This window comes from Eriocheir sinensis, chromosome 42, assembly GCF_024679095.1.
Source record: "Eriocheir sinensis breed Jianghai 21 chromosome 42, ASM2467909v1, whole genome shotgun sequence".
NCBI lineage: Eukaryota > Metazoa > Arthropoda > Malacostraca > Decapoda > Varunidae > Eriocheir > Eriocheir sinensis.
This window is the reverse complement of record NC_066550.1, coordinates 11,860,561-11,885,406: the sequence shown is the minus strand read 5'-3', so window position 1 is coordinate 11,885,406 and position 24,846 is coordinate 11,860,561. Positions and strand designations below refer to the sequence as shown.

Here is a 24,846-nt window from a genome sequence, read left to right as displayed (position 1 = left end):
TATTATTGATAAGAGTAAATAGAGAGAGAGAGAGAGAGGAAATAGTAGCAATAGCAACAATAATAGTAGTAATAGTAGTTGTAGTATTGTTAGTGTTGTCAATTAAAGTCCCTCTCCTCCCCCAGGGCCTGAGCATCACCCTGGGGGACGTTGACCGGCACGTGGAGGGAACTTACATCTGCACCGCCTCCAACGGCCTGGGCAAACCCTCCTCCGCCGAGATGACCGTCCAGGTGGAGTACCCCCCGGAGATCAACACGGAGCAGGTGAGTCTGGGCTAATTACCTGTCCCACACCTGTACTGATTGATTATGTGCCCCAAAACACCTTGATAGATAGTAGTATAGAGAATGGGATAGTAAAATGACGATGAGGAAGGATGGAAGGTTGGTTTCATATTACCTGTCAAAAACACCTGTACTGAATTTTTTTGTGGCAGGTGAGGAAGAGAGAGTTAATTGGGGTCTTACCTGTTTAAACACCATGGTTTCTTACTTGCCCAGAACACCTGTATTGCTTAATTATGTGTTTTGCCAGGTATGGAATAATTAGAGAGGAATGCGAATGAGCGGTTTCACATCTGTATATATTTTAGATAGTGGAAATTTGAGTAAAGTTAAATGAAACTTAAATAAATATCCTCCTCCTCTTCCTCCTTTCTTCTCCTCCTCCTCCTCCTCCTCCTCCTCTATCTCTCCTCCTCCTCCTTCGATTCCCGGGCGGAGTGGAAAAATTTGGGCGGCTTTTCCGATACCCTACGCCCCTCTCCACCCAGCAGTGAATGGGCACCAGGTATTAATAGGGGGTTGTGTCCCGTCTCCTGGGTTCTGTTCCCTTCTCCTATAATTCCTTCTCCTTCTGTCTCTCTTCGGCATATGACCACAGCCATATGTTGCGCCGACTAAACGAAACTTTCCAAACTTTCCTCCTCCTCCCCAGGCCATCCTACACACGGGGGAGGGTGACGAGGCCAAGCTGGTGTGTATCGTCCACGGTCGGCCCCCTCCCTCAGTCACCTGGTCACACAAGGGCAAGGTCGTCAGCCCCACCCGCCACGTCTCCTCCCACGACGGGGTGCACCGCCACACGCTGACCGTCAAGCAGGTGCAGAAAGACGACTTCGGGGAGTACACGTGTCTGGCGGAGTCCACCCTCGGCCGCACCAACAAGACGCTCAGGATTACAGGTGAGAGGTGTGATTGGTTGATTGGGTTGTTTAATTAAGGGGTTTTGGTGAGGTTTGGTTAGGTGTGGAAGGCTAATGAAAGTATAGGATGAAAAAAGGTTATTTGAGGTATAAAGAATGGTAAAAAAAAAGTGAACTGAAGAAGAGGAGGAAAATATGGTTGAAAAAAGTAAATTGAAGAAGAGAAGGATGAAAAGAGGTTGAAAAATAGTAAATTGGAGTAGGTAATGAACTAAAAGATGTTAATTGAAGTGTAGAATTGCAGAAAAATTGCTTATGGGAGAAAATGGTGAAAAAAAGATTGATTAAATTATACAATGATAAGAAAAGAAGATTAAGTAAAATACAAAAGATGAAAAAGCTAATTGGAGTATAGGATGATTAATTACCACTCGTTTCTGAACTCTTCTTTCCTCCTCCTCCTCTTCCTCCCCCCCTCCTCCTCCCCAGGGCTGCCCAGGACGCCGCGCCTCACCAGCAGCCCCGCCGGTGGTGAGAAGACCTCTTATACTCTGACGTGGCAGACGGAGAGCCACACGCCCGTCATAATGTACAGGATGCAATACCGAAAGCGAGGGGTGAGTATTTGGGGTGTTGTTGTTTTGGGGGGAACAGGGGGTGGAATGGGTGGGAAGGAAAGGGATAGACGGGTGAGTTTTGGGGAAAGGGAGGGAGGGAGAGATAGGGAAGGGTGGAAAGGGAGGAAGGGAGGAGGTGGGAGGGAAGAGTGGAAAGGGAGGGAGGGAGGAGGTGGGAGGGAAGGGAGGTAGAAAAAGAGGGGAAGGGTTAAGTTATATTGATCTTTCTTTCTTTTGTTTGATATGAGAAAGAGGGAAATACTAGGAATGGAGAGAGAGAGAGAGAGAGAGAGTAGATTTAATATTAGAAATAGAACGAGAGAAAAAGAATAATATGGAATAAGGAAAAGAAAGAAAAAACAAAGAAAAAAGGAAGGAAATACTAGAAATGGAGGTAGAAATAGAGAGATAGAAAGAAAGAGAGAGTAGATATAATGTTAGAAATAGAACGAGAGAAAAAGAATAATATGGAATAAGGAAAAGAAAAAAAAAACACCTTGCTCAAAAGATAAAAAAAAAAAACACTACTAATGAACTTTAGAGAAAAAAGCATAAGACAAAAAACAAACATTAGTCATTCAAAAAAATAGAAAAAAAAGACAAATTGAAAGATCGGAGAGCAGAAAAAAAGTGGCAATATGGCTCATAAAATTTTAGTACAGGGTTCGGGGTTCGGACAGGTGTGTGTGTGTGTGTGTGTGTGTGTGTGTGTGTGTGTGTGTGTGTGTGTTGTAGCACCGGAAACTGATAATGTTGTTGTTATTTTTTATTTATTACGCATATATGAAATTTGATATCTCTTAATTTTTTTTTTCATCTTTTTTTCTTCCTAATCATGTTTTTGACCTCTTTTTATTTCGCATATCATTATTTTTTTTTCATCTTTTTTTCTTCCTAATGTTTTTGACCACTTTTTATTTCGCATATCATTTTTTTTTCATCTTTTTTTCTTCCTAATGTTTTTGACCTCTTTTTATTTCGCATATCATTTTTTTTTCATCTTTTTATCTTCCTAATCACGTTTTGACCTATTTCTATCTCGCATATCATTAGCCTTCTCTTTTTCTTTAACTTCTCAACTCATTAACTCTACCCTTTGCCCTTTTTCTAATTTGATATCTCTAATTATGTTTCTTTTCTATCTTTTTTTATCTTGCTAATAATTTTTTTGACCTATTTTTATCTTATCATTAGCCTTCTCTTTCTTTACCTGTCTATTCATAAACACCTTCTCTTGGCCTTTTTTCTAATTTGATATCTCCAATTATGTTTCTTTTCTATCTTTTTTTTATCTTGCTAATAATTTTTTTGACCTATTTTTATCTTATTAGCCGTCTCTTTCTTTACCTGTCAATTCATAAACACCTTCTCTTGTTATTTTTTTTTTTGATATCTCATATATATTTTTTTTCTTTTTTTCTTTTTTTTTTAATAATTTTTATTTTTTTTTTATCTTATTTTATCTCTTTCTTTCTCTCTCTATACCTAAACACCTTCTCTACCTTTTTTTGGCCTTTTTTCTAATTTGATATCTCTAATTATGTTTCTTTTCTATCTTTTTTTATCTTGCTAATCATGTTTTTTACCTATTTCTATCTTGCATATCATTAGCCTTCTCTTTTTCTTTACCTGTCAACTCATAAACACCTTTTGAACATTTTTTTAATTTATCTGTTTTTTTCTATCTTTTTTTATCTTGCTAATCATTTTTTTGACCTACTTTTCTTGTTTATCATTAGCCTTCTCTTTTTCTTTACCTGTCAACTCGTAAACACCTTCTTTTGGCCCTTTTTTAATTCGATTTCTCTAATTATGCCTTTTTTTTATCTTTTTCTCACGCCAATCATCCTTTTTTTTCTTTACTTTTTACTACATAATCCCTCTTACCTGTCACCTGTCAACTCGTCAACAACACTTTTCAGTCTCCCTTGCACAGAACAACCTGATTTAATCCTTTTTCTCTGCCTTACCTGTTAATTAATTAGTCCCTTTACCTCTCCTTTATAGAACAACCTCAATAGCCCTGACATTACCTTTCCTGTAAACTCATTAGCCCCTTCAAAATTAGTTCCTTACCTTCAAATTCATTAACACTTTTTTTCCTCTTTCTCTCCTTGTATTTATCTTGTCACATTTATCATCACTTTCAAATTCCTTCCTTACCTTCAGATTCAGTAGGTTCTTCATATATCCTTCTTACCTTCAAATTCCATCCCTACCTTCAAGTTCATTAACACTTTTTTTCCCTCTTTCCTTTCCTGTCTTTACCTTATCGTCGCATGTATTAGCACTTTCAAATTCTTTCCTTCCTTCAGTAACTCCATATTTCTTTCTTACCTTCAAATTCCATCCTTACCTTCAAGTCCATTAACACCTTCTTTCCCTCACTGTCTTTATTTTGTCGTCGCATTTAATAGCACTTTCAAATTCCTTCCTTCCCTTCAGATCCAGTAACTCCCTCATATTTCTTCCTTACCTTCGAATTCCAACCTTACCTTCAAATTCATTAACATCTTCTCTCCCTCTTTCTCTCAATGTCTTTTTATCTTGTCGTCGCATGTAATAGCACTTTCAAATTCCTTCCTTACCTTCAGATTCAGTAGGCTCTCCATAATTCCTTCTTACCTTGGAATATCATCCTTACCTACAAATTCATTAACACCTGCTTTCCCTCACTGTCTTTACCTTATCGTCGCATTAATTAGCACTCTAAAATTACTTCCTTACCTTCAGATTCAGTAACATCTTCATATTTCTTCCTTACCTTTGAATAACATAACCTTTAAATTCACTACCGTCAGATTGTTTCCTTCCCGTCAAAACTATTAATTGCACTTTTATAAACCTTCCTTACCCTCAAAACTCTCAATGGCACTTTCAAAATCCTTTCTATCCCTCAAAACTCAAAATGGCACTTTCATTAACCTCCCTCACCTTCAAAACTCATAATGGCGCCTACAAATTCCTTTCTAACCCGTCATCTCAACACCTTCAAGTTCCTTTCTAACCTGTCCAACACCTACAAGTTCCTTTCTAACCTGTCCAACACCTACAAGTTCCTTTCTAACCTGCCTAATTAACACCTTCAAGTTCCTTTCTGGTCTGCCATCTCAACAACTTCTCTCCCTCTCCCACAGAACAACCTTATGAGTCAGTCTACCGGGCAATGGATCATCAGGCTTCTATCCCCCAATGGTCCCTCTGGCGGCCCTGCTGTTGCCCCGCTGTCCTCAGGCCCCGTGCAGTACATGAGCCACGCTATCACTGACCTCGAGCCTGCCACGGACTACGAGGCGAGGGTGGCCGTGGAGAATGAGTTCGGGTGGTCTGGTGACTCTGAGATCTTCCACTTCTACACAAGGAAAGGTGGGAGGATGAGCTTGTAGGGGGGGTAGGGAAGGAAGGAGGGAGGGAAACTTTGATATGCTTATGTGGAAGAGTTTTTTCAAAGGGCGAAGAGGAGATGTAGGAGAGAAAGGAGTAAAAACATTCATATTGACGCGTGGAAGAGAAATATAAATAGAGAAGGAGGAGAAAGATTGGTAGATTTGCGTGGAGGAAACACCAAAGAAAAGGGAGGAGAAGGAGGAAGAGAAGACGGAAGACAAGGAGGAGGAGAAGAAGGAAGCGAAGAAGAGGAGAAAATGAAATAGAGTAGAAGGGAAGGAAGAAGGGAGAATAGAGAGGAAGACAAGGAGGAGAAGAAGGAAGCGAGGAATGAAATGAAATAGAGAGTAGAAGAGAAGGATGAAGAAAGAAAGGAGAGGTGGAAAGTAGAAGGAAAAATATAAAAGAAAGGAGTGTGTTTGTGAGTGAGCGAGTGAGTGAGTTAAATCGAGTCTCAGAATGCTAAATAAAAGGTGAGAGACATTAGCGAAGGGAGGTGAGAAATAGAAAATGTTAATGACTGCAGCTGTGGCGTGTCAGGTGAGGGGAAGGTAGACAGGTATAAGTTGGAGACAGGTAAGCCAACAAGTATTTTAATTAGAGACAGGTAAAGGTGAAGGAGTGCCAAGAAAAGAGAACAAAGAATTATATTTTGTTAGAGAGAGAGAGAGAGAGAGAGAGAGAGAGAGAGAGAGAGAGAGAGAGAGAGAGAGAGAGAGAGAGAGAGAGAGAGAGACTTACAAAGGCTACCAGTACGAAAGACTTGTCAAGAGTATTAACACAAAACAAAAAAAGAAGAAAAAAAAAGCTGGCGGAGGAGATTAAGAAAAAGCGAAACAAAAAAATCTGAGAGACAGAGAGAGAGAGAGAGAGAGAGAGAGAGGGAGAGAGGGAGAGGGGGAGGGGGAGGGGTATACTTTTCCTTTCCACACGCTTCGCAGTATATCACAGGTAGAACCATGCAGGTAACTCGGACAGGTAAATCTCTTCCGCCGCCTTACCTGATAACGCTGGCGACTTTACATTTCCTCAGCAGCGAAGGTAAACACGAGGCTCTGGGTTGGTCGGCTTACCACTGCGTATATCTCCTCCTTTGCAGTTCAAAAGGTTCATATTCCTGAGCTTACCTGGCGCCCATTACGAATTTTCCAAGCCCACAGAGAAGACTGACGGGGATTTCATTGGTAGTTTTGTCCCGTTCAATGTATGGAGGTCATGTACAGCTGTCACTGGGGTCACAAAGCAGTCCATTAAAAGCCAAGCAACGTCTAAGAGAGGATTTTCATACAGGCTTCCCGCGCGTAACCATCACCTGTGCACGCAAAACCGACCTCTCTATTGACGTTACCTGCGTGTGTGTGTTTGTAATTGATGCGATTTTACAGGTGAATGATAATAACTCGGTGCATTTCAAACTTTCATCTTTGTTTACCTGTTTACCTGGGATCGGCGTTTCTACAGGTAAATGATAAAAATTCGATGCATTTCAAACGTTCATCTCCTTACCTCTGTTTACCTGTTTACCTGAGATTGGCGTTTCTACAGGTAAATGTCAACGTAGATGCATTCCGATTCCCTTAACTTACCTGTAATCAACGTGTTTTGCCCCAGGTAGGAATTTAATCAACAGGTATCGTCCCCAAACCGACCTTGATATATACCTTACCTGTTTGTTTGTAATTAATGCGTTTCTACAGGTAAATAATAGCTAATCCATTCATTCAGATTAATTACCTTACCTGTAATTAACCTTTCTTATTACCTGTGTTTACCTGTATGCGTTTCTACAGGTAAATAACAACAACAACAATGACTTTTAACTCCTAAGACCTACCTGTAATCTACCCTTCATGTCTCAGGTAGGAAACTCATTAACAGGTACGCCAGGTAATTAGTTAAGTCTCATGTGTTATAGATATTCCCACGGTTCACCTGGTAGCTTTTCCCATGACCAGGTGTTGTCGGTTAGGTAGTTATACATGGCAGGGGTCCGAAGTGTGTTCCGGGGATAAGCGTGTCGACAGGTGAACCACTCCGCCAGGGGAAAGGTTTATGCAGGAAAGCCGTGTTTTTAATATTCATCAGATTGGTTTAACATGGCTACCCCGATGTGTGTGTGTGTGTGTGTGTGTGTGTGTGTGTGTGTGTGTGTGTGTGTGTGTGGAGCAATTGACATTCCCCTCACAGTCCTCGACCCCTCTGTGTGTGTGTGTGTGTGTGTGTGTGTGTGTGTGTGTGTGTGTGTGTGTGTGTGTTTCTCTCGCGGTATAACTTTCTTTCAAACACACACACACACACACACACACACACACACACACACACACACACACGTCCTAATCAATGTTACTTATTGTCGGAAGGATGTTTTGAAATCTTGCTCACGCCCTCTCTCTCTCTCTCTCTCTCGCTCTCGCTCTCTCTCTCTCTCGCTCTCCCTTAATTTGATTCTCTTTCGTTTGAACACCAAATATTGCGTTCTCAAATTCTCAATATTTCCAAACATTAATAATATTCGTTTTGGACCAGCAGAGTGTTTGAATATTTGCAGGTGTGATGTGCCTGTTATTTAGTTACCTGAGCCCCGTGATTCTCTCTCTCTCTCTCTCTCTCTCTCTCTCTCTCTCTCTCTCTCTCTCTCTCTCTCTCTCCTCACCTTCTCTTCATTCTCCTCCTCTTCCTCTTCTTCCTTATCCACTTCCCTCTTCTCCTTCCATTCTCTTCCATATCTTAATTCCCTTCCTTTTCCTTCTCTTTCTTTCCTCTGTTTCTCTCCTTCCTCTCTCCTCTTCGCCTCCTCCCATTTCTCACATTCTCCTCTTCACTTGTTCCTCATTCTTACTTCCCATTCTCCTTTCTATTATTTTCTTCAGCACTTCTCTCCTTCCTTCTTTACCCCTTCCCCCTCCCTCCCCCTCCTCCTCCCCCCCCCCCCTCTCACCTGACAAACCCAGGTGTACTAACTCAATTAAAAGTATCAGTTTGCCCAATTTTTACTGCTTGGTCTCAGGGTGCATCGATCGCTGAGCCCCGAACCGAGATTTTACTGGAGGCGAGAGAGTGGAAGAATGTGGCGAGGAAAAGAAAGAAGGGTAAAAGAAAGAGGAGAAAATAAAGAGGAAGAGAGAGGGAAGTGTAAAGGACCCTTGACCTCTTGGCTAAAAATATAAATAAGTGGAGTTGTTGCCAAGATTGAGAGAGGGAGGAAGAGGAAGAAAGAAGGGAGACAGGGAAAGAGGAAGAGGGAAGAAGGGAGGGAAGCGAGAGAGAGGAAGGGAGAGGTGATGTATTGGAAGAATGAAGAGAGAAAGGAGGAAAGTAGGAAAGGACACACGAGAGAAAGAGAAGGAGAAAATATACGTAGATTGGAGGAGGAATAGAGAGAAAGTGTGAGAGAGAGAGAGAGAGAGAGAGAGAGAGAGAGAGAGAGAGAGAGAGAGAGAGAGAGAGAGAGAGAGAGAGAGAGAGAGAGAGAGAGAGAGAGAGAGAGAGAGAGAGAGAGAGAGAGAGAGAGAGAGAGAGAGAGAGAGAGAGAGAGAGAGAGAGAGAGAGAGAGAGAGAGAGAGAGAGAGAGAGAGAGAGAGAGAGAGCAGAGACAGACGAGAGACAGACGAGAGACAGACGTAGAAGACAGTAATAGAGAGAGAATGAAAGATAAAAAAAAAAGAGAAAATAAAGATAGATAAAAAAATAGGATGATTGACAAGGCAGATGATAAAAGAAAATAATAGAAAACAAAAGACAAGAATTAAAGAAACGATGAGGAGGAAGAGGAGGAGGAGGAGGAGGAGGAGGAGGAGGAGGAGGAGGAGGAAGAAGAAGAAGAGGAGGAGGAAGAAAAGAAAGGAAAAAATTTAGGTCATAATAATAGTTTTGTTTTAATTTCATCTTTTCTTTCTTTAATTCTCTCGCCATTTTCCTTTTTTTATTCATTTTCAGAACAAATTCCAAAGTGTACTTCATGTTTTTCTGTTTGTTTGTTTGTTAATATACATAATACGTGTCTGTTTTTTTGGTCTCTGTTTGTTTGTTTGTGTATATATCTATTGTCTCTGTTTTATCTATGTTTGTTTGTTTGTTTATTTGTCTGTGTCTTTGTTTGTTTGTTTGTGGCAGGGAAGTGTTTGTTTTTGTGTTTGCATGTTATGTGTTTGAACTGTATTTGTTTTTATCATTCAGTAACATATCCATCGCCATAGTCAATAATAATTAATAATAATAATAATAATAATAATAATAATAATAGAAAATAGAGAAAAGAAGGAAGAAAAAGAGAAGAAAAGGAAAGAAAGAGATAATGAAGAAGAACAAGAACGAGAAGTAGAAGAAAAGAAGGAAGAAGAAAGAGAAGAAAAGGAAAGAAAGATATAAGAAAGAAAAAAAGCGACAAGAAACACGTTAATAAATAATGAAGAACAAGTTAAAAGAAGATAAGATTTAAATAGACTCAGGAAACACGAAGAAAACTACGATTGGGAGGAGAAAAAAGTACAACGAACAAGTGAATAAATAATGAATAATAGTAATAATAATAATAATAATAATAATAATAATAATAATAATAATAATAATAATAATAATAATAATAATAATAAACGAAGTAAACGAAAATTAAAACAAAAACCGTAAGAGGATTAATTTTTCGTAACTTTATTTCAACATTTACCTGCTTACCTTTTCTTTAGAGGAACATGAAGCAAAAAATAAATAAAAGTGAAAAAATAAATAATAATAATAATAATAATAATAATAATAATAATAATAATAATAATAACGTTCAGAATTAATTACTTTACTTTCACCCACACTAACTCGTTTAATCAGTCTTATTTTTGTCATAACTACTAAGAGGAACAAATAAAAAAAATAATAACAATAACAATACTAATAAAGCCAGCAGTAAAATCATCGCGAACGGAACATTTTGCAATAGCCGCGTTAACCTCAGCGTCCAATGTCAACCTTTTCTCCTTTTTTTCCATTATTTAAGTCGGGGAGCGCGCGCGTGTGGAGGTCTCTAGGGAAAGGTTATTAATTAAAGTCGATACACCTGTTGACCTTACCTGCTGATATTGAATTGGAGGTAAAGATTTTTGTGGCTTTTATTAGCAGGACAAGTTGACACACACACACACACACACACACACACACACACACACACACACACACACACACACACACACACACACACACACACACACACACACACACACACACACACACACACACACACACACACAGAAAAGAGTGAAAGAATGAAAGAAAAGACAAGGTAAATATAAATAGGTAAATAATTCGTGGTTCAGAAGAAAGAAAGGAAGAGAAGGAAAAGGAGAGGGACTGCAAGAAGGGGAAGACGACGATGAAGAAGAAGAAAAAGAATGAGAAGTAGGAGAAAAGTAGGAAGAAGAAAGAAGGAAAGGAAAGAAAGAGATTATAAAGAAAAACCGCGACAAGAGACAAGTTAATAAATAATGAACAAACAAAAAGAAGATAATATTTAAATAGACTCAGGAAACACAAAGAAAAACTACGATTAGGAGGAGAAAAAAAGTACAACAAACAAGTGAATAAATAATGAATACTTGTTTAGAGAAGGTGAATATATAAATAGACAAAGAATAAACAACAACAAAATCTTATTCTTGATTGAGAGTAAAAAATAAACCGCGAATAAATACCAATAACGAAATAAAACTTCCATTACCGATTCAGATGAAGATTATAATGAACTAAAACAGACACTCGCATCCCTAATTTAAAACGGGAAAGAAAATAAAGCAAATCGGACAAAAAATAAACATGCAAATTCAGAAGACTAAATTTTAACATCCAAACAAACAAAGATAAACAAAAATATAAACACAGCAAATTTCGAGTATAAAAAGATAGAACAAGACACAGACAAATAAAGGTGTAGAATGCAACTCACTCACCTTGATTAATTAGCTTACCTGTACGTCACCTCACCTGTGCATACCATTAAGATCACACCTGTCATCTCACCTTGAATAGAGCCCCCAACCACAACCACCACCACCACCTCCTCCACCTCCGCCCCCGCCTTGATGTCTGAAGTGGCGTCTGGCTACCAAGGTTTGTCCGACGTGATGCCCACTAACACAACACTAACCTACTTACATTGACCTACTATCAAAGTGGAAGTACTTACCCATTAATAGATACTGGCACTTATTCTAACTTGCGTTTCTTCGGTACTAAAGAGAATGGAAATTACTTAACCCTTATACTGAACACACTAACATCAAATTATTAACACCTTTACTAACAAACATAGTGGAAATACTAACACTAACGCACTAACACTAATATACTAACACTTACTCGCTAACTTACACAACTAACACACTAACACATAGAGAGGAAAGTATTGTTGAGAGACTAACAAATGGAATACTAACACTTTTTTTTAATTTTTTTAGAGGAAGAAAAAAAGCAAGCGAGTGTACTGTGATGTGTATTTTTTTGTTTGTGTTCAGCTGAGTAATCTTTTTTTTTTTTTTTTTTTTTGTGTGTGTGTGTGTGTGTTCCTGCTTTGTGTTTTATTTTTCCTGTGTAATACGCTTGAAGTTGTTTTTGTTTTGTGCGTTTTTTTGTTTGTTTCTTTTTCATCTTGTATATATTTGTCTGTCTGTCTTTATTCTTTCCCTCTGTTGAATATGTCTGTTGTATCTGTGAGTCTGTGTCATCTTTATTTATCTTTATTTCTTGTTTATTTGTTAGTTTTTATTTATCTCCTCTTTCACTTTTGTTTCCTTTATATTCCTTCCTGTTTATCCTTTCCACTTTACCGTTTTCTGCATATTCATTTTCTATCTGTTTATCTTTTTGTTTCTCGCTTATTTTCCGTTTTTTTATCAGCTTTGTTTCCCGGTTACTTAAGTTTATCAGATTATGTTTCTCTTCTTCCCTTTTTTTGTGTGTGTCTGTGTCCTTCGTTTCATCTCCTTTTGCTGTTTCTCTGTATGTCTTTTTATCGTTTCCTTCTGTTTCTTTTTGTTATTTTTCCTCGTTTAATGTTTATTTGTGTTTGTCTATTCTCTTCCTCCTTTCAATGGTCGTATCTGTTTCTCTGTTTGTCTTTTTATTCTTTTATTCTGTTTTCTTTTGTTATTTTCCTTCTTTTCCTGTTTATTTGTGTTTTTTTTTATCCTGTTCCTTCTGTTCCTCCTTTCAATGTCTCGTATCTGTTTCTCTGTACGTCTTTTTTATTCTTTCCTTCTGTTTCTTGTTTGTGTTTGTTTATCCTGTTCCTTCTGTTCCTCCTTTCAATGTCTCGTATCTGTTTCTCTGTACGTCTTTTTTATTTTTTCCTTCTGTTTCTTGTTTGTGTTTGTTTATCCTGTTCCTTCCCTTCCTCCTTTCAATGTTCTTTCTCTGTTTACCTTTTTATCCTTTCCTTCTGTTTCTTGTTTATTTATGTTTGTTTATCCTGTTCCTTCCCTTCCTCCTTTCAATGTTGTTTCTCTGTTTGCCTTTTTATCCTTTTCTTCTGATTCGTGTTCTATTATTTCATGTTTCCGTTCTCGCCTTTCTTGTGACTTATCCTTTCCTTACCCGTTTCATTATTTATTATTTTTTTATTATTGGTTATTTTTCTCGCTGTCTGTTTCCTCGCCTTTGCTGTGGCTGAATTTTCTCATTAGATTTATCATTTACTGCTAGTCTTTATTTTCTGGCCGCGTTCCGAATCCCGCTCAGTCGCATTAATCGTAAATATTTGAAGGGCCCGAGACGCATAATTTATCATTTGTCGCTAATGAGGCTTGACAGATTGTTAATGAAGTATACAGTTGTTATGAAGGTGCTTATGCGCGCGTGTATACTTTTTTATTTATTTTTCATACTGCCGGGGTAGAAAATATAATATCCTAAAAATGGAGGGGGCTTCGTGGTGCAGTGGTTAGCACACTCAGCTCACAACCGAGAGAGCCCGGGTTCGATTCCCGGGCGGAGTGGAAAAATTTGGGCGGCTTTTCCGATACCCTACGTCCCTGTCCACCCAGCAGTGAATGGGTACCAGGTATTAATCGGGGGTTGTGTCCCGTCTCCTGGGGTCTGTTCCCTTCTATAATTCCTTCCCCTTCTCTCTCTCCGGCATATGACCACAGATGTTGCGCCGACTAAACGAAACTTTACAACTTTTCCTAAAAATGGAGAATACATAATACTGAAAAGAAAAGGAACTAAACTGAGTCGTATTTTTCGGTCGTTTTCACACTAATATCACTTCGGAAATAAAGTATAAATTGCTTTTGTTTTGTGAGATCTGTCGTACTCGGAAAAATATAATCGTGGAAATAGCAAAAGCGTGATATTAAAAAAAGAAAAAAATGGAGCCAAAATTATGCCGTATTTTTCGTTCATTTTCGCACAAATATTACTCGTTGGAAAAGTATGAAAATTAACTGTCTCTGAATTTTTCGTTTTTTTTTTTAGAATCGTTATATTTTCCTAATTTTCACATCGATTTTTCATTTATAAACTTTCGATTTGGCTTCGTAAATTTTGGGTTGGTATAAGATTTTTTTGGGGTTACTGAACACATTTTAAGGGGCTCAGCAAACTTGGGGGTTCGCTTAATATTTTTCTTTATATTTGTTTAAAGTTTTGGATTGATCGAACAAGGATCAGCAAATTTTCGGGTTTGTTTGTTTAATTTTGGGGTTGGTCTCACATTCTGGGGCAGAGAGAGAGAGACAGACAGACAGACAGAGACAGACAGACAGAGACAGACAGACAGACAGAGACAGACAGACAGAGACAGACAGACAGAGACAGACAGACACAGACAGACAGACACAGACAGACAGACACAGACAGACAGAGACAGACACAGACAGAGACAGACAGAGACAGACAGAGACAGACACAGACAGACACAGACAGACACAGACAGACAGAGACAGACAGAGACAGACAGACAGACACAGAGACAGACAGACAGACAGACAGACAGACAGAGACAGACAGACAGACAGACAGACAGACAGGCAGGCAGAGACAGACAGACAGGCAGGCAGAGACAGACAGACAGACAGGCAGGCAGGCAGAGACAGACAGACAGGCAGGCAGACAGACAGACAGACAGACAGACAGACAGACAGACACAGACAGACAGAGACAGACAGAGACAGAGACAGACAGACAGACACAGACAGACACAGACAGACACAGACAGACAGAGACAGACAGAGACAGACAGACAGACAGACAGAGACAGACAGAGAGAAAGGTAAATTGAGAGATCGACAAATATTAAAACTAGGATTGGTGGAACTCACTTTAGGGGTGACAAAACAGACTGGAATTGGGTTAGAAGACTTTGGGAATGGTTTAACACGCTCGGGCTGACTTAACTCACTTTGGGGTCGGTTTAAAAGACTGTTGGATTTCCTTAACCCGTCCGCTGCGATTGGCACGGATTTCGCCTTCACTGGTAGCCTGGTAACATATGCTCCCAGGTCCTTCTCTGCCTCTGTGGTGGGTAGTGGAGCGTTTCCCATGTGGTATTGGTGTGCTGGATATCCCCTCCCAAGATGCATGACCGCACATTTTTCTTCACTAAATTGGAGGAGCCACTGTTTGTTCCACTCCTGTAGCTTGGTAATGTCTTCTTGTAGGAAATCCGCATCCAAGGGGTCAACACGTCACGTTCTGGTTGACCTGACAAATATTTCGAGTCATAAACATTCGGCCGAGGTGTTCAACTATTGGCGAAGTTCGGAGCGTCACGTCTCGGGCTGTTTGGGCGGCGGGGTCCATCGATGCATAATTAATGTCCCTTCCCTAATGCAATTCCAGGCAGAAGAGCAGGTAATCAAGCCTAATTAGCGTGTTTGAGCCCACCTTCCACGCGTCACAATTGCTCCTCGGGAAAACAGACAATAATAAATGAAGGAGTGGATGTGAAAATACGAGGAATTGACTTCATCTTTCTTTTTTTTTTTTTTTAGTGTAAATATGACCATGGTTATCGGGATTATTATTATTATTATTATTATTATTATTATTTTTTTTTTTTTGGTTTCGTGTATTAAGTTTCATGACACCCCTCTCTCTCTGTCTGTCTCTGTCTCTGTCTCTGTCTCTGTCTGTCTCTGTCTCTCTCTCTCTCTCTCTCTCTCTCTCTCTCTCTCTCTCTCTCTCTCTCTCCCTCTCTCTCTCTCTCTCTCTCTCTCAGGACGGTAATTGGACACGTCACTTCTGTTCATCATTAGTTCGCTGACAAGAAAGAAAACGGACATTATGAACCTGCTTTGTCCATTTTCTGTTGGTGCGAAACTCTTTAATTTGTAATCTTTTTTAAGTAGGACTAAACTATACTAACTTGTACTACTAACGCCGTGTAAGTAGATGTGTGTGTAGTGTGATGTTAGTGATGTTATTATTGTTATTGTTAGTTTTATTTTTATTATTTTTATTATTATTATTTGAGGAAGTTTTTGGACGTAATTGTTTTCTGAAAGTTTTGTTGATTTTTACTTAATTTTCCTTTACTTTTCTATATTTTCCTATTTTCCTGTTTTTTTACTGAAAGGTTTATTGATTCTTCCCTAATTTTCCTTTCCTTTACTGTATTTTCTGAATTTTTTTATGATCTTTTATTCTTTCCTTTTCTTTATTTTCTTTCCATTTCTTTTTTTTCTATTTTCATTCATATATTTTTCTTTTGTTTTCCTCCTTTATTTTCCTTTTTTTATTTCCTCTATTCCTTTGTTTTCCTTATTTTCTTTTTATATTTCCTTCCTTTTCTTTCATCCTTTATTTTATTTTCATATTTTCATTCTTCATTTTCTTCCTTCTTTCTTCCTTTATTTTATTTCCCTCTTTGGATTATCATTATTCTCTTTATTTCCTTCCTTTATTCTCTTCCTCACTATATTCCTTTCTGTATTTCCTTACCTTCCTTTACATCCCTAAGTATTCCCTAAGGTTAACTGACACACCTTGACTCTGACCTCGCGCGTGGCTCTGTGTACCTGCGCGCGGCCTCACCTGTGCGAGCTAATTAATATCTCAAATCAGGCTTCGGCCCATTCACGACTCGCCCCCCGCCCGATATTTAAGGCTTCGCTGGTAATTAAACCCTTTCACGAGAGGGCCATACGCGAATTCCTCTTTTCTTCTTCATTATTTTGCTCATTACCATTCGGCTTTTTTTGTTTTTGTTTTTTTTGTTTTGGGTTCGCAAAATTTTTCTTCTCTTCGTCTTTATTTGCTTTGGTATCTTTTTTTTTGTGTGTGTTTTGGGTCATTAACGAATTTCTCTTTTCTTAATTATTTTCCTCATTACCGTTTAGTTTTTTGTTTTGTATTTTTGTTTTTTGTTTTGGGTTATTCGCAAATTTTCTCTTCGCTTTGTCTTTATTTGCTTCACTATCATTTGTGTTTTTTGTTTTGTTTTGTGTCATTAACGAATTTCTCTTTTCTTCATTATTTTCCTCATTATCAATAGTTTTCTTGTTTTTGATTTTTTATTGTCCTGGTTTATGTATTTTCCGGATGACAGTTTGAAATATTAGTTGCTTTTTCTTGCGTGTTGGTAATTGTTTTAAAATGTATTCGTGTTTTGAACGTGTCCAGTTTTTCAGTTTACTCCTCCCCCCCAAAAATGGAGACCTTATTTTTACCTTCCTGTTACTTATGCAACCTTACATTTATATACGTATAGACCTTATCTTGACCTTTCTATTACTTTATCTTTATCTGTTATCTTTTCATACTTTATCTTTATCTGTTATCTTTTCATTTACCTGTCCAAAATATTACCTTATCTTCGCCTTCCTTTATTTTCGTCTCTTATTTTCTTTATTTTCTTCCTTTATTTTCTTTTTCTTCCTTTATTTTCTTTATTTTACTCCTTTATTTTCTTTATTTTCTTCCTCCTTTCATTTTCTTTATTTTCTTCCTCCCTTCATTTTCTTTATTTTCTTCCTCCCTTTATTTTCTTTATTTTATTCCTCTATTTTTTTTTCTTCCTTTATTTTCTTCATCTCCTTTTTTTTACTTCCTTTATCTTCATTTTCTTCCTCCCTTTATTTTTTTCATCCTTCCTTTTCCTTTCTTCCCTTCCTCTTGCCTTTACGTTTATAAAATATTACCTGTTTACATAATATTTTAGGGAGCATTAATTTTGTACGCCTATGAACCTTACTTACCTTAAACTTACCTTTCATTAACCTGTTGAACCTTGCCTATATGTACCTGTGAACCTTACCTTCCCTTTACCTTCCCTTTACCTTCTACCTTCCTAAATACTACCCTTCTATCACCTGTCCACCCAATTATCTTTACCTTTCCTGATAATGACTTACTTACCTGTGTGTACCTGTGGCAACCTATTAGTACTTTGCCCTCACCTTCCTATTACTTATGCAACCAATTATCTATACCTTACCTTCCAATTACCTGTGCAAACTTACCTGTGTTTACCTGTGGCTCACCTTCGCCCCGCCGTGGTGTGGGTGTTTTCTTACAGAGGTGGCGGTGGGGCAGTCGGCCAGCGGGGGCGTGCGTGCGGGCGTGGGCGCGGGGGTGTTCACTACGCTGCTTCTTGCCCTCATTCTCCTGTCCTAAGACCAGTGTGTGTAGAACTGAGGTGAGTTTGTGTTTTGTCTGTCTGTCTGTCTGTGTTTTTGTCTGTCTTTCTCATACCCAAATGGCTAAGCACACTTCCATTCCTCACTCTCCTGTCCAAAGACCCGTGTGTTTTGTATGTCTGTTTTTCTTTCTCTCTCTCTGGCTGTCTCTGTGTTTGTCTGTCTTTCTGATACCAAAATGGCTAGCACACTTCCATTCCTCACTCTCCTGTCCAAAGATTTCTTTCTCTCTCTGGCTGTCTCTGTGTTCGTCTGTCTTTCTGATACCCAAATGGCTTAGTACGCTTTCATTCCTCACTCTCCTGTCCAAAGACCAGTGTGTGTAGAACTGAAGTGAGTTTGTGTTTTGTCTGTCTGTCTGTCTGTTTTTGTCTGTCTTTCTCATACCCAAATGGCTAAGCACACTTCCACTCCTCACTCTCCTGTCCAAAGACCCGTGTGTGTAGAACTGAGGTGAGTTTGTGTTTTGTCTGTCTGTCTGTCTTTCTCTCTGGGTGTCTCTGTGTTTGTCTGTCTTTCTGATACACAAATGCCTTAGCACACTTCTTCCTTCCTTTATTTTATTCCTTCCTCTGTTATCTTTACTTCTTCCTTTCTTTATTTTCTTCCTTCCTTTATTCTCTTTATTTTCTTCCTTCCTCTTGTCTTTACTTCTTCCTTCATTTATTTTCTTTGTTCTTCCTTCCTTTATTCTCTTTATTTTCTTTCTTCCTCTGTTATCTTTACTTCTTCATGCCTTTATTTACTTCCTCCCTTTATTTTCTTTATTTTATTCCTTCCTCCTTTTCTCCCTTCCTTTATATTCCTCCATAATTTCCTTCACTCCTTTATCTTCTCCCATTCCTAACACTATCCAAGGAAGCAAAGAAGAAACAAGGAATAAGGAGAGTAATAGAGAGCATTCATTTCCTCGACCCAGTATTTAATTAGGTCACACTCGCCTCTTGTGTTCCTGAGAATGTTGAGCGTGAATGAATCTTCTTGGGACAACTTTGTGCAATTTAAATAACCGCCTGAAACTCCCGCCAGACACAGCACCTTCCATCTCTCTCTCTTTCTCTTTCTCTTTTTTCTCTCTCTCTCTCTCTCTCTCTCTCTCTCTCTCTCTCTCTCTCTCTCTCTCTCTCTCTCTCTCTCTCTCTCTCTCTCTCTCTCTCTTTTGCATTATTTAAAAGTTTCAACATGAATTTCCGGGAAGTATTTACTGTTGCGACAAACTTTACTTTTTTTACTCTTTAATAATGACCTTGAACACTCCTTAACAGCCTTCAATAATCTTCTTTTCTCTTTTACTCGGCTTTCCGGGCACGCGAGGCCATTGAAGATTCATTTTATCACCAGGGGGCAAGTTATATATATTGTAGACGAGTTTTATATATATACAAGACGGGTTAAATACACTGTGGTTTAGTTCTATATGTTGCAGATGGCGCCACTATAAACACTTGCCTGCGCCATAATGGGCTTAGGGTCGACCACCAGGCCCCTGAAGAAAGCCTACCGGCGCTATATAGGCTGGCACGTAAAAAAAAAAAAAAAAAAAAAAAGACCTTGTGTTGTTTCTGATTATTGGTTCCATAAAAATAGTTCGATGACTGTTCTGTCGATATATTTTAGCCACTTAACCACTTAACCACATAAACCGTAACACTTATCAATAACTCAGTAACTTCCTTTCTGAATATTGTAACGTTTATCACTTAAGTTACTTTCACTCTTTACAAACATTTTTTTTTGAGCCATAACTAAATATGCGGTAGTTTTATTTTTTTATCTTTCCTTTGTCTCTGTATCGTCAACATTTCTTATTTATCCATTGCTCCGCTTTGTCTCTTCAAAATACAACTCCTTCAAGACTTATATTGGTCATGATAGTATTAAAACATATTCAGAAACCATATTCTTACTCGTCTCTTGTTTATTTTTTGTTAGACGTCTTTGTAAACTTCATAAAACTTGGAAGCGGCAAGTAGCGGGCTTTTTTTTTGTGTACCTTTTTTTGTTGCCCTTGAGCCGTGTCCTTTAATGAAAAAAAATATATATTAAACCTTTAACTTATACAGATACCTCTTTCTTACTAGTTTTTTTGTTTGCTTTCTTTTCGTTAATCATTCTTATAAACCTTATATTAAACTCGTAAACCTTGTATAAAAAAACTTCTAAACCTAATATAAACCTTCCAGACCTTTTATAAACCACCTTCACCTAACTCACCTGTAATTTCTCTCCCGCACAGGTACTTTTAGGGTTCCTTCTCGCAGGTAAGGAAGGAGACGCCAAACACACACCTACACACACACACACTCACAGGTAGGAAGGACAGGTGTGGGGGCCTCTAATGGGAGAACGTGCCTCTTGTCCCGTCACCTCCTGTCCCTCCCTCAGACAGTAGCCAAGTAAGGTCAGTCAGTGTGCGAGGCGTGACGAAAAGTGAAAGCCGCGCAGTTGTATAAAGGGATGAGATTCTACAAGTTCCGGTGTTTGTACTGTAAGGTGTTTAGGAGCCTTTTGTGTGTTTGTTTTTTTATTTGGTCTTCAGCTCACGACTAGTATTTATATATTTTTTTTACATTTATATAATTTTCCGTTTTTTCTCTTTTTTTTTCATTTTTCTCAATTTTACTATTATTGCAAGTTTGCTTTCCCATTTGTTTCTTTTGATTCATGTTAAGTTCCGGTGTTTTAGGTATCTTAAAATGTTTGGAAGTGTTTTTTTCTTCGCTTTGTTTTTTTATTATTTTTCAAAACTACATATTTTTTTTACTTTTCTCAATTTTACTATTAGTGCAAGTTCAATTTCCCATTTGTTTCTTTTGATTCATATTAAGTTCCGGTGTTTTAGGTATCTTAAAATGAATGGAAGTGTTTTTTTTTTTTTGTCGCTTCGTTTATATTTTTTTTAAACAGTAGATAGCGTTTTTTATTTCATTTATTTTGCGCACACTGTAGGTAGCGTGGTGATTTTTTTTTATATATAATTCCTATAAGTATACTCCCTCATTTATCTTTGTGCCATTTATTTATTTACTTTATCTATTTTCATAATTTATTGCGTGGTAATAATATGCTCAGCTAGTTCGATAATCTCATGTACCTTTTAACTTTTTCGTCGATTTTCAATTTGTCAAAATTTATCTCAAAAGTTATCCAAAAAGCATAACACCTCGTTGTGCATAATTTCCACCAGTGTAACAAGAGTAATCATTTTAATTATTCATTGTCTTCGTTATTCCACGCACCAAAGACAACAATTTTTTATGTATAAGTTTCCCATACGTTAGTTATTCCAAAATTACGTGACATTCTTTACATAACTCCCAACAGTGTAACGAGGCATCATTTCAATCCTTCATATATCTTCTAAGTTATTCCGCCGCCACAGACACAACGCAACTTCCAAGATCAACAACGTTTGTCTCTTCTTCTGTGCAACGTTTATTTCCAACAGTGTAACAAGGCATCATTTCAATCCTTCTTATTATCTTCTAAGTTATTCCGCCGCCACAGACACAACGCAGCTTCTAAGACCAACGTTTGTCTCCTCTTGTGTGTAACGTTTATGTCCCGCGCAGACCAATGAGGAGGCTGACATGTGCACGTGAGAGTGTTTTAAGCTAATCCTGTGTGTGTTTTGTACTCTGGAAACGACCACCGGCGGGCGTCTTTGTAAAGTTGTATCTCGCCCGCCGCTGTGGTCCGTTCACGCTAACTTGGCGGACGAGCCCCTCCCTCTACCCTGTTTTTGATTTTAGAGGTATTTTTCAACGGGTCTTTTGTCAAGTTTTGCTCAGTTTTTCAGTTCTTCCGTATCCTATTTTTCCCCATCTTTGTTTTCTTTTCTTCATTCTTTCCACTTTTTCTCTATTTTTCCATTCTCTCAATTTCCTCCCTCCCCCCCCCACACACACTTCCTTTCCCCTCTTCCATTCCCTCCTTTTCCTCACTCCTTTCTCCCTCTCCTTCCTTCTATTCTATCCCTTTCCTCTCCCCTATCCCCCTTTTTCCCTCCATTTTCCTTCCCCTTTTTTCCCTTTTCTGAACCATTTATGTTTTCTGGGTTGTCACTTACCTGAAAATCACTACTTAATTGCCTCCACCTGTCTGTGTGCTGGAGGTAGGGAGGCTGGTCTTCTCCGCCAAGTTAGCGTGAACAGGGTCTTCTTCTAGGTATCCCGTGTAGCGTTTGAGTTCAGAGGTGACACAGGTGCGTCGGAAGGTGAGGCGGCCTGTTGTTACCTCACCTGTGCCCACCTGTGTTCACCTGTGTTCCGTTAATGAAGCTTCGTATTCGTGGTCATCATGAACTAACTCACTGTACAAATAATGAACACCTTTTTTTTTTTTTAGGGGGGGGCCAGAATTTTTGGGTGTAATGTGTAAGTCCTTCATAAGATCAGGTGAGAGGAGGGAAGAAAGGAATCGAGTTGTAGCACTTTTTTTTTACTACTTTTTATTGGTCAACTTCACACACAAAAAAGTAAGATTTTGTATAGAATTAACTCGTGATAGAACTTAACTTTTGTCTTATATTTTCATAAGTTTCACACACACAAAAAGCAATATTATTTATAGAACTAAACTTTTTGGTCACTTTCACATCCCAAAATTAAGATTGCGTGTAGCAGTAATTACTTTTCAATTCTATATATTTGTCAATTTCACACAAATTTTAAACTATAAGAATAAGTGAAAAGAAGAAAGGAATCAAGTCTTTTATAAATTTTCTTGGTCAATATCACAACAACAAACAAATAAGATTGTGTGTAAAGTAATATTTTTGGTCAATTTCACATCCAAAGAATTAATATTGTGTGTGGAACTATTTTTTTTGTGTGTGAAACCTATTTTTTGGTCACAATTTCACTAACTGGAATTTTAAGATCAAGCAAGGTGAGTTAATTTGTAGCTTAATCCTGCTTCTCTAACGTCAAAAAAAATCCCCTTAGTATTTAATTAGAAGAGGGAATATGAACCAATTTGATAGTTATTTTTATTTATTCAGATTAACTTAAATTTTTTGCTCATAATTTCACTAACTTGAAATGTAAAAACCAAGTAAGAGGATTTTTTTGGTTCATCTTGCTTCTCTTAAGATCAGTATTTGCCTGTTGCATTTATATAAACAATTAGTGCAAGGAATATGAAACAATTTGTCGCATTGTATTTTATCTCTTTGTCTTATGTAACAAAGTAATGATTATCGTGCCACGAGAACCTGTGTATATTGTAAAGGAAAACGCAACGCTCTTTTTTTATTAAGGGGATAACTTATGCATTTAACAATCTCCTCATGAATGTATTTGTTATGTGTCACACTCGCTAGCTCTCCTGTCTCTTTCTTTCTTATTATTTTCATCGGTAGGTTTTTAGTTTTTATTCATTTCCGTCATTCGTGTTCCCGAGGGAGATAACGAACACCATTGGCAAAACGTTCAAATGTGGATCCATTAGAGACAAACGTTCAAATGTGGATCCATTAAGAGACAAACGTTCAAATGTGGATCCATTAAGAGACAAACGTTCAAATGTGGATCCATTAAGAGACAAACGTTCAAATGTGGATCCATTAAGAGAAAAACAGTTTAAGTCACGGTTTGCCGCCGCGAGTACGTAAGAGGATAACGATGACGCGAAAGCTTTTTATTACGAATTTGGTGGCTTTGCAATGTAAAAAAAAAATCATTCTTGTATTTAGTATTGTTGGCTTCGGTGATTGAAAAATATGACGCGTTATTAATAAGTCTGGGAACAGCGATTAACGGGCCTTTTTTTTACACTTTTTTTTTTTTTTGTTGCCCTTGAGCTGTTTCTTTAGCTGTAAAAAAAAAAGTCATAGATTGCTGCAGCTACTGAATGATATAATAGGAAGAAAAAAAACAATTCGCTCTCGCCACTAAACGAATGAAGTTGACCACCTAAATGTTATGGATCAAGAAGTCATTGAACATTAAGTAATTTTAAAAAGGAGAAAATTCAGATTGTTTTGTAAAGAGACTGATGTTTGTAATGCTGTAATTGAGTGAACTTAATATCCAGACTTGCAGCATTAAATAAAAAAAAGAACGTTGATATTTGAAGAGAAAGATACAAATACTTCACTTATAATAGTAATCCAAAAACTACGATGATAAAATTAATACCAATTCCTTAAAAAAAATAATATGCTTTAATACGAGTAAAGAAAATACAACCTCGATAAGAATGAAAAAAAATACCTCGAAAGAAAAATTAAAACACGAAATTGATAATCCAAAAATCCAAAAAATACAGATCGAAAAAAAAGTCACTTACAAATAAAGAAATCACCAAGAAAAACTAAAAAAAAAAAACATACTCCAATAAAGAAATCAACAAGAAACGCTAAAAAAAACATGTACTCCAAAGACCGACAGAGCCACAATCATCCTCACTCCACTAAGTTAACTCTCCCACCTGTCTCCGGAAGGTCTCTATAAATAGTCATAAACATTAACTAGCTTAGGTAAGGAACTACAACAAGATAGGTGTCCCATTCTCTACGATAGGCTTCAATTCCTTAACCTTCTCCTCCGCTTCTCCGGCAGCCAGCCAGCTACTGCTCTACCATATAAGGTTTTTTGTACCATAACTTGAAGGGAAGAAGAATAAATGTACTTTTATCTTTAAAACTTTATTGTGAAAAATGCTGAAGGTCGAGGAGGAGGAAGACACGATAATTGGTGTTTGTGTTGTATAAGTTTGTGTTGAGTGATGTTATATGTCTTTTGAGAAGGTACTGCTGCAGGTAAGGGTGTGTCTGTGGGGGATGTGTCTGTGGGGGGTCCTTTATATGTGTGTGGGGGGGCATGTGTCTGTGGGGTTTGTAAACATACTGTGGGGGGACATCCTGTGGGTCCTGTGAGAGAGAGAGAGAGAGAGAGAGAGAGAGAGAGAGAGCTCTCTCTCTCTCTCTCTCTCTCTCTCTCTCTCTCTCTCTCGTACTCATTGAAATCTATACAATATTTTCCACTGGATTCCACTCCACTACGCCCCCCCCCCCCCCTCCACACAGATACACATACATACACTATCAACACACACACACACACACACACAC

General features: G+C 38.0%; 1 protein-coding gene across 3 annotated transcripts in view; it reads left to right on the top strand.

The window, feature by feature from the left end:
* Positions 1 to 24,411, top strand: part of LOC127010017 (protein amalgam-like) — a 37,684-nt gene extending 13,273 nt beyond the window's left edge. The window contains exons 5-12 of one of the 3 annotated variants that reach the window (XR_007762784.1): positions 126 to 266; positions 940 to 1,186; positions 1,637 to 1,764; positions 4,902 to 5,130; positions 11,164 to 11,244; positions 17,651 to 17,770; positions 20,008 to 20,457; positions 20,614 to 24,411. Coding sequence is in view for 2 of the 3 variants with exons in the window: in XM_050883721.1 (XP_050739678.1) it covers positions 126 to 266; positions 940 to 1,186; positions 1,637 to 1,764; positions 4,902 to 5,130; positions 11,164 to 11,244; positions 17,651 to 17,748 (924 nt within the window). In the remaining variant the exon portion in view is untranslated. Of the gene's footprint in view, positions 1 to 125; positions 267 to 939; positions 1,187 to 1,636; positions 1,765 to 4,901; positions 5,131 to 11,163; positions 11,245 to 17,650; positions 17,771 to 20,007 lie in introns of all 3 variants that reach the window. The other 2 variants (XM_050883721.1, XM_050883722.1) reach the window with 2 other exon arrangements.
* The last annotated feature ends 435 nt before the right edge of the window (positions 24,412 to 24,846 follow it).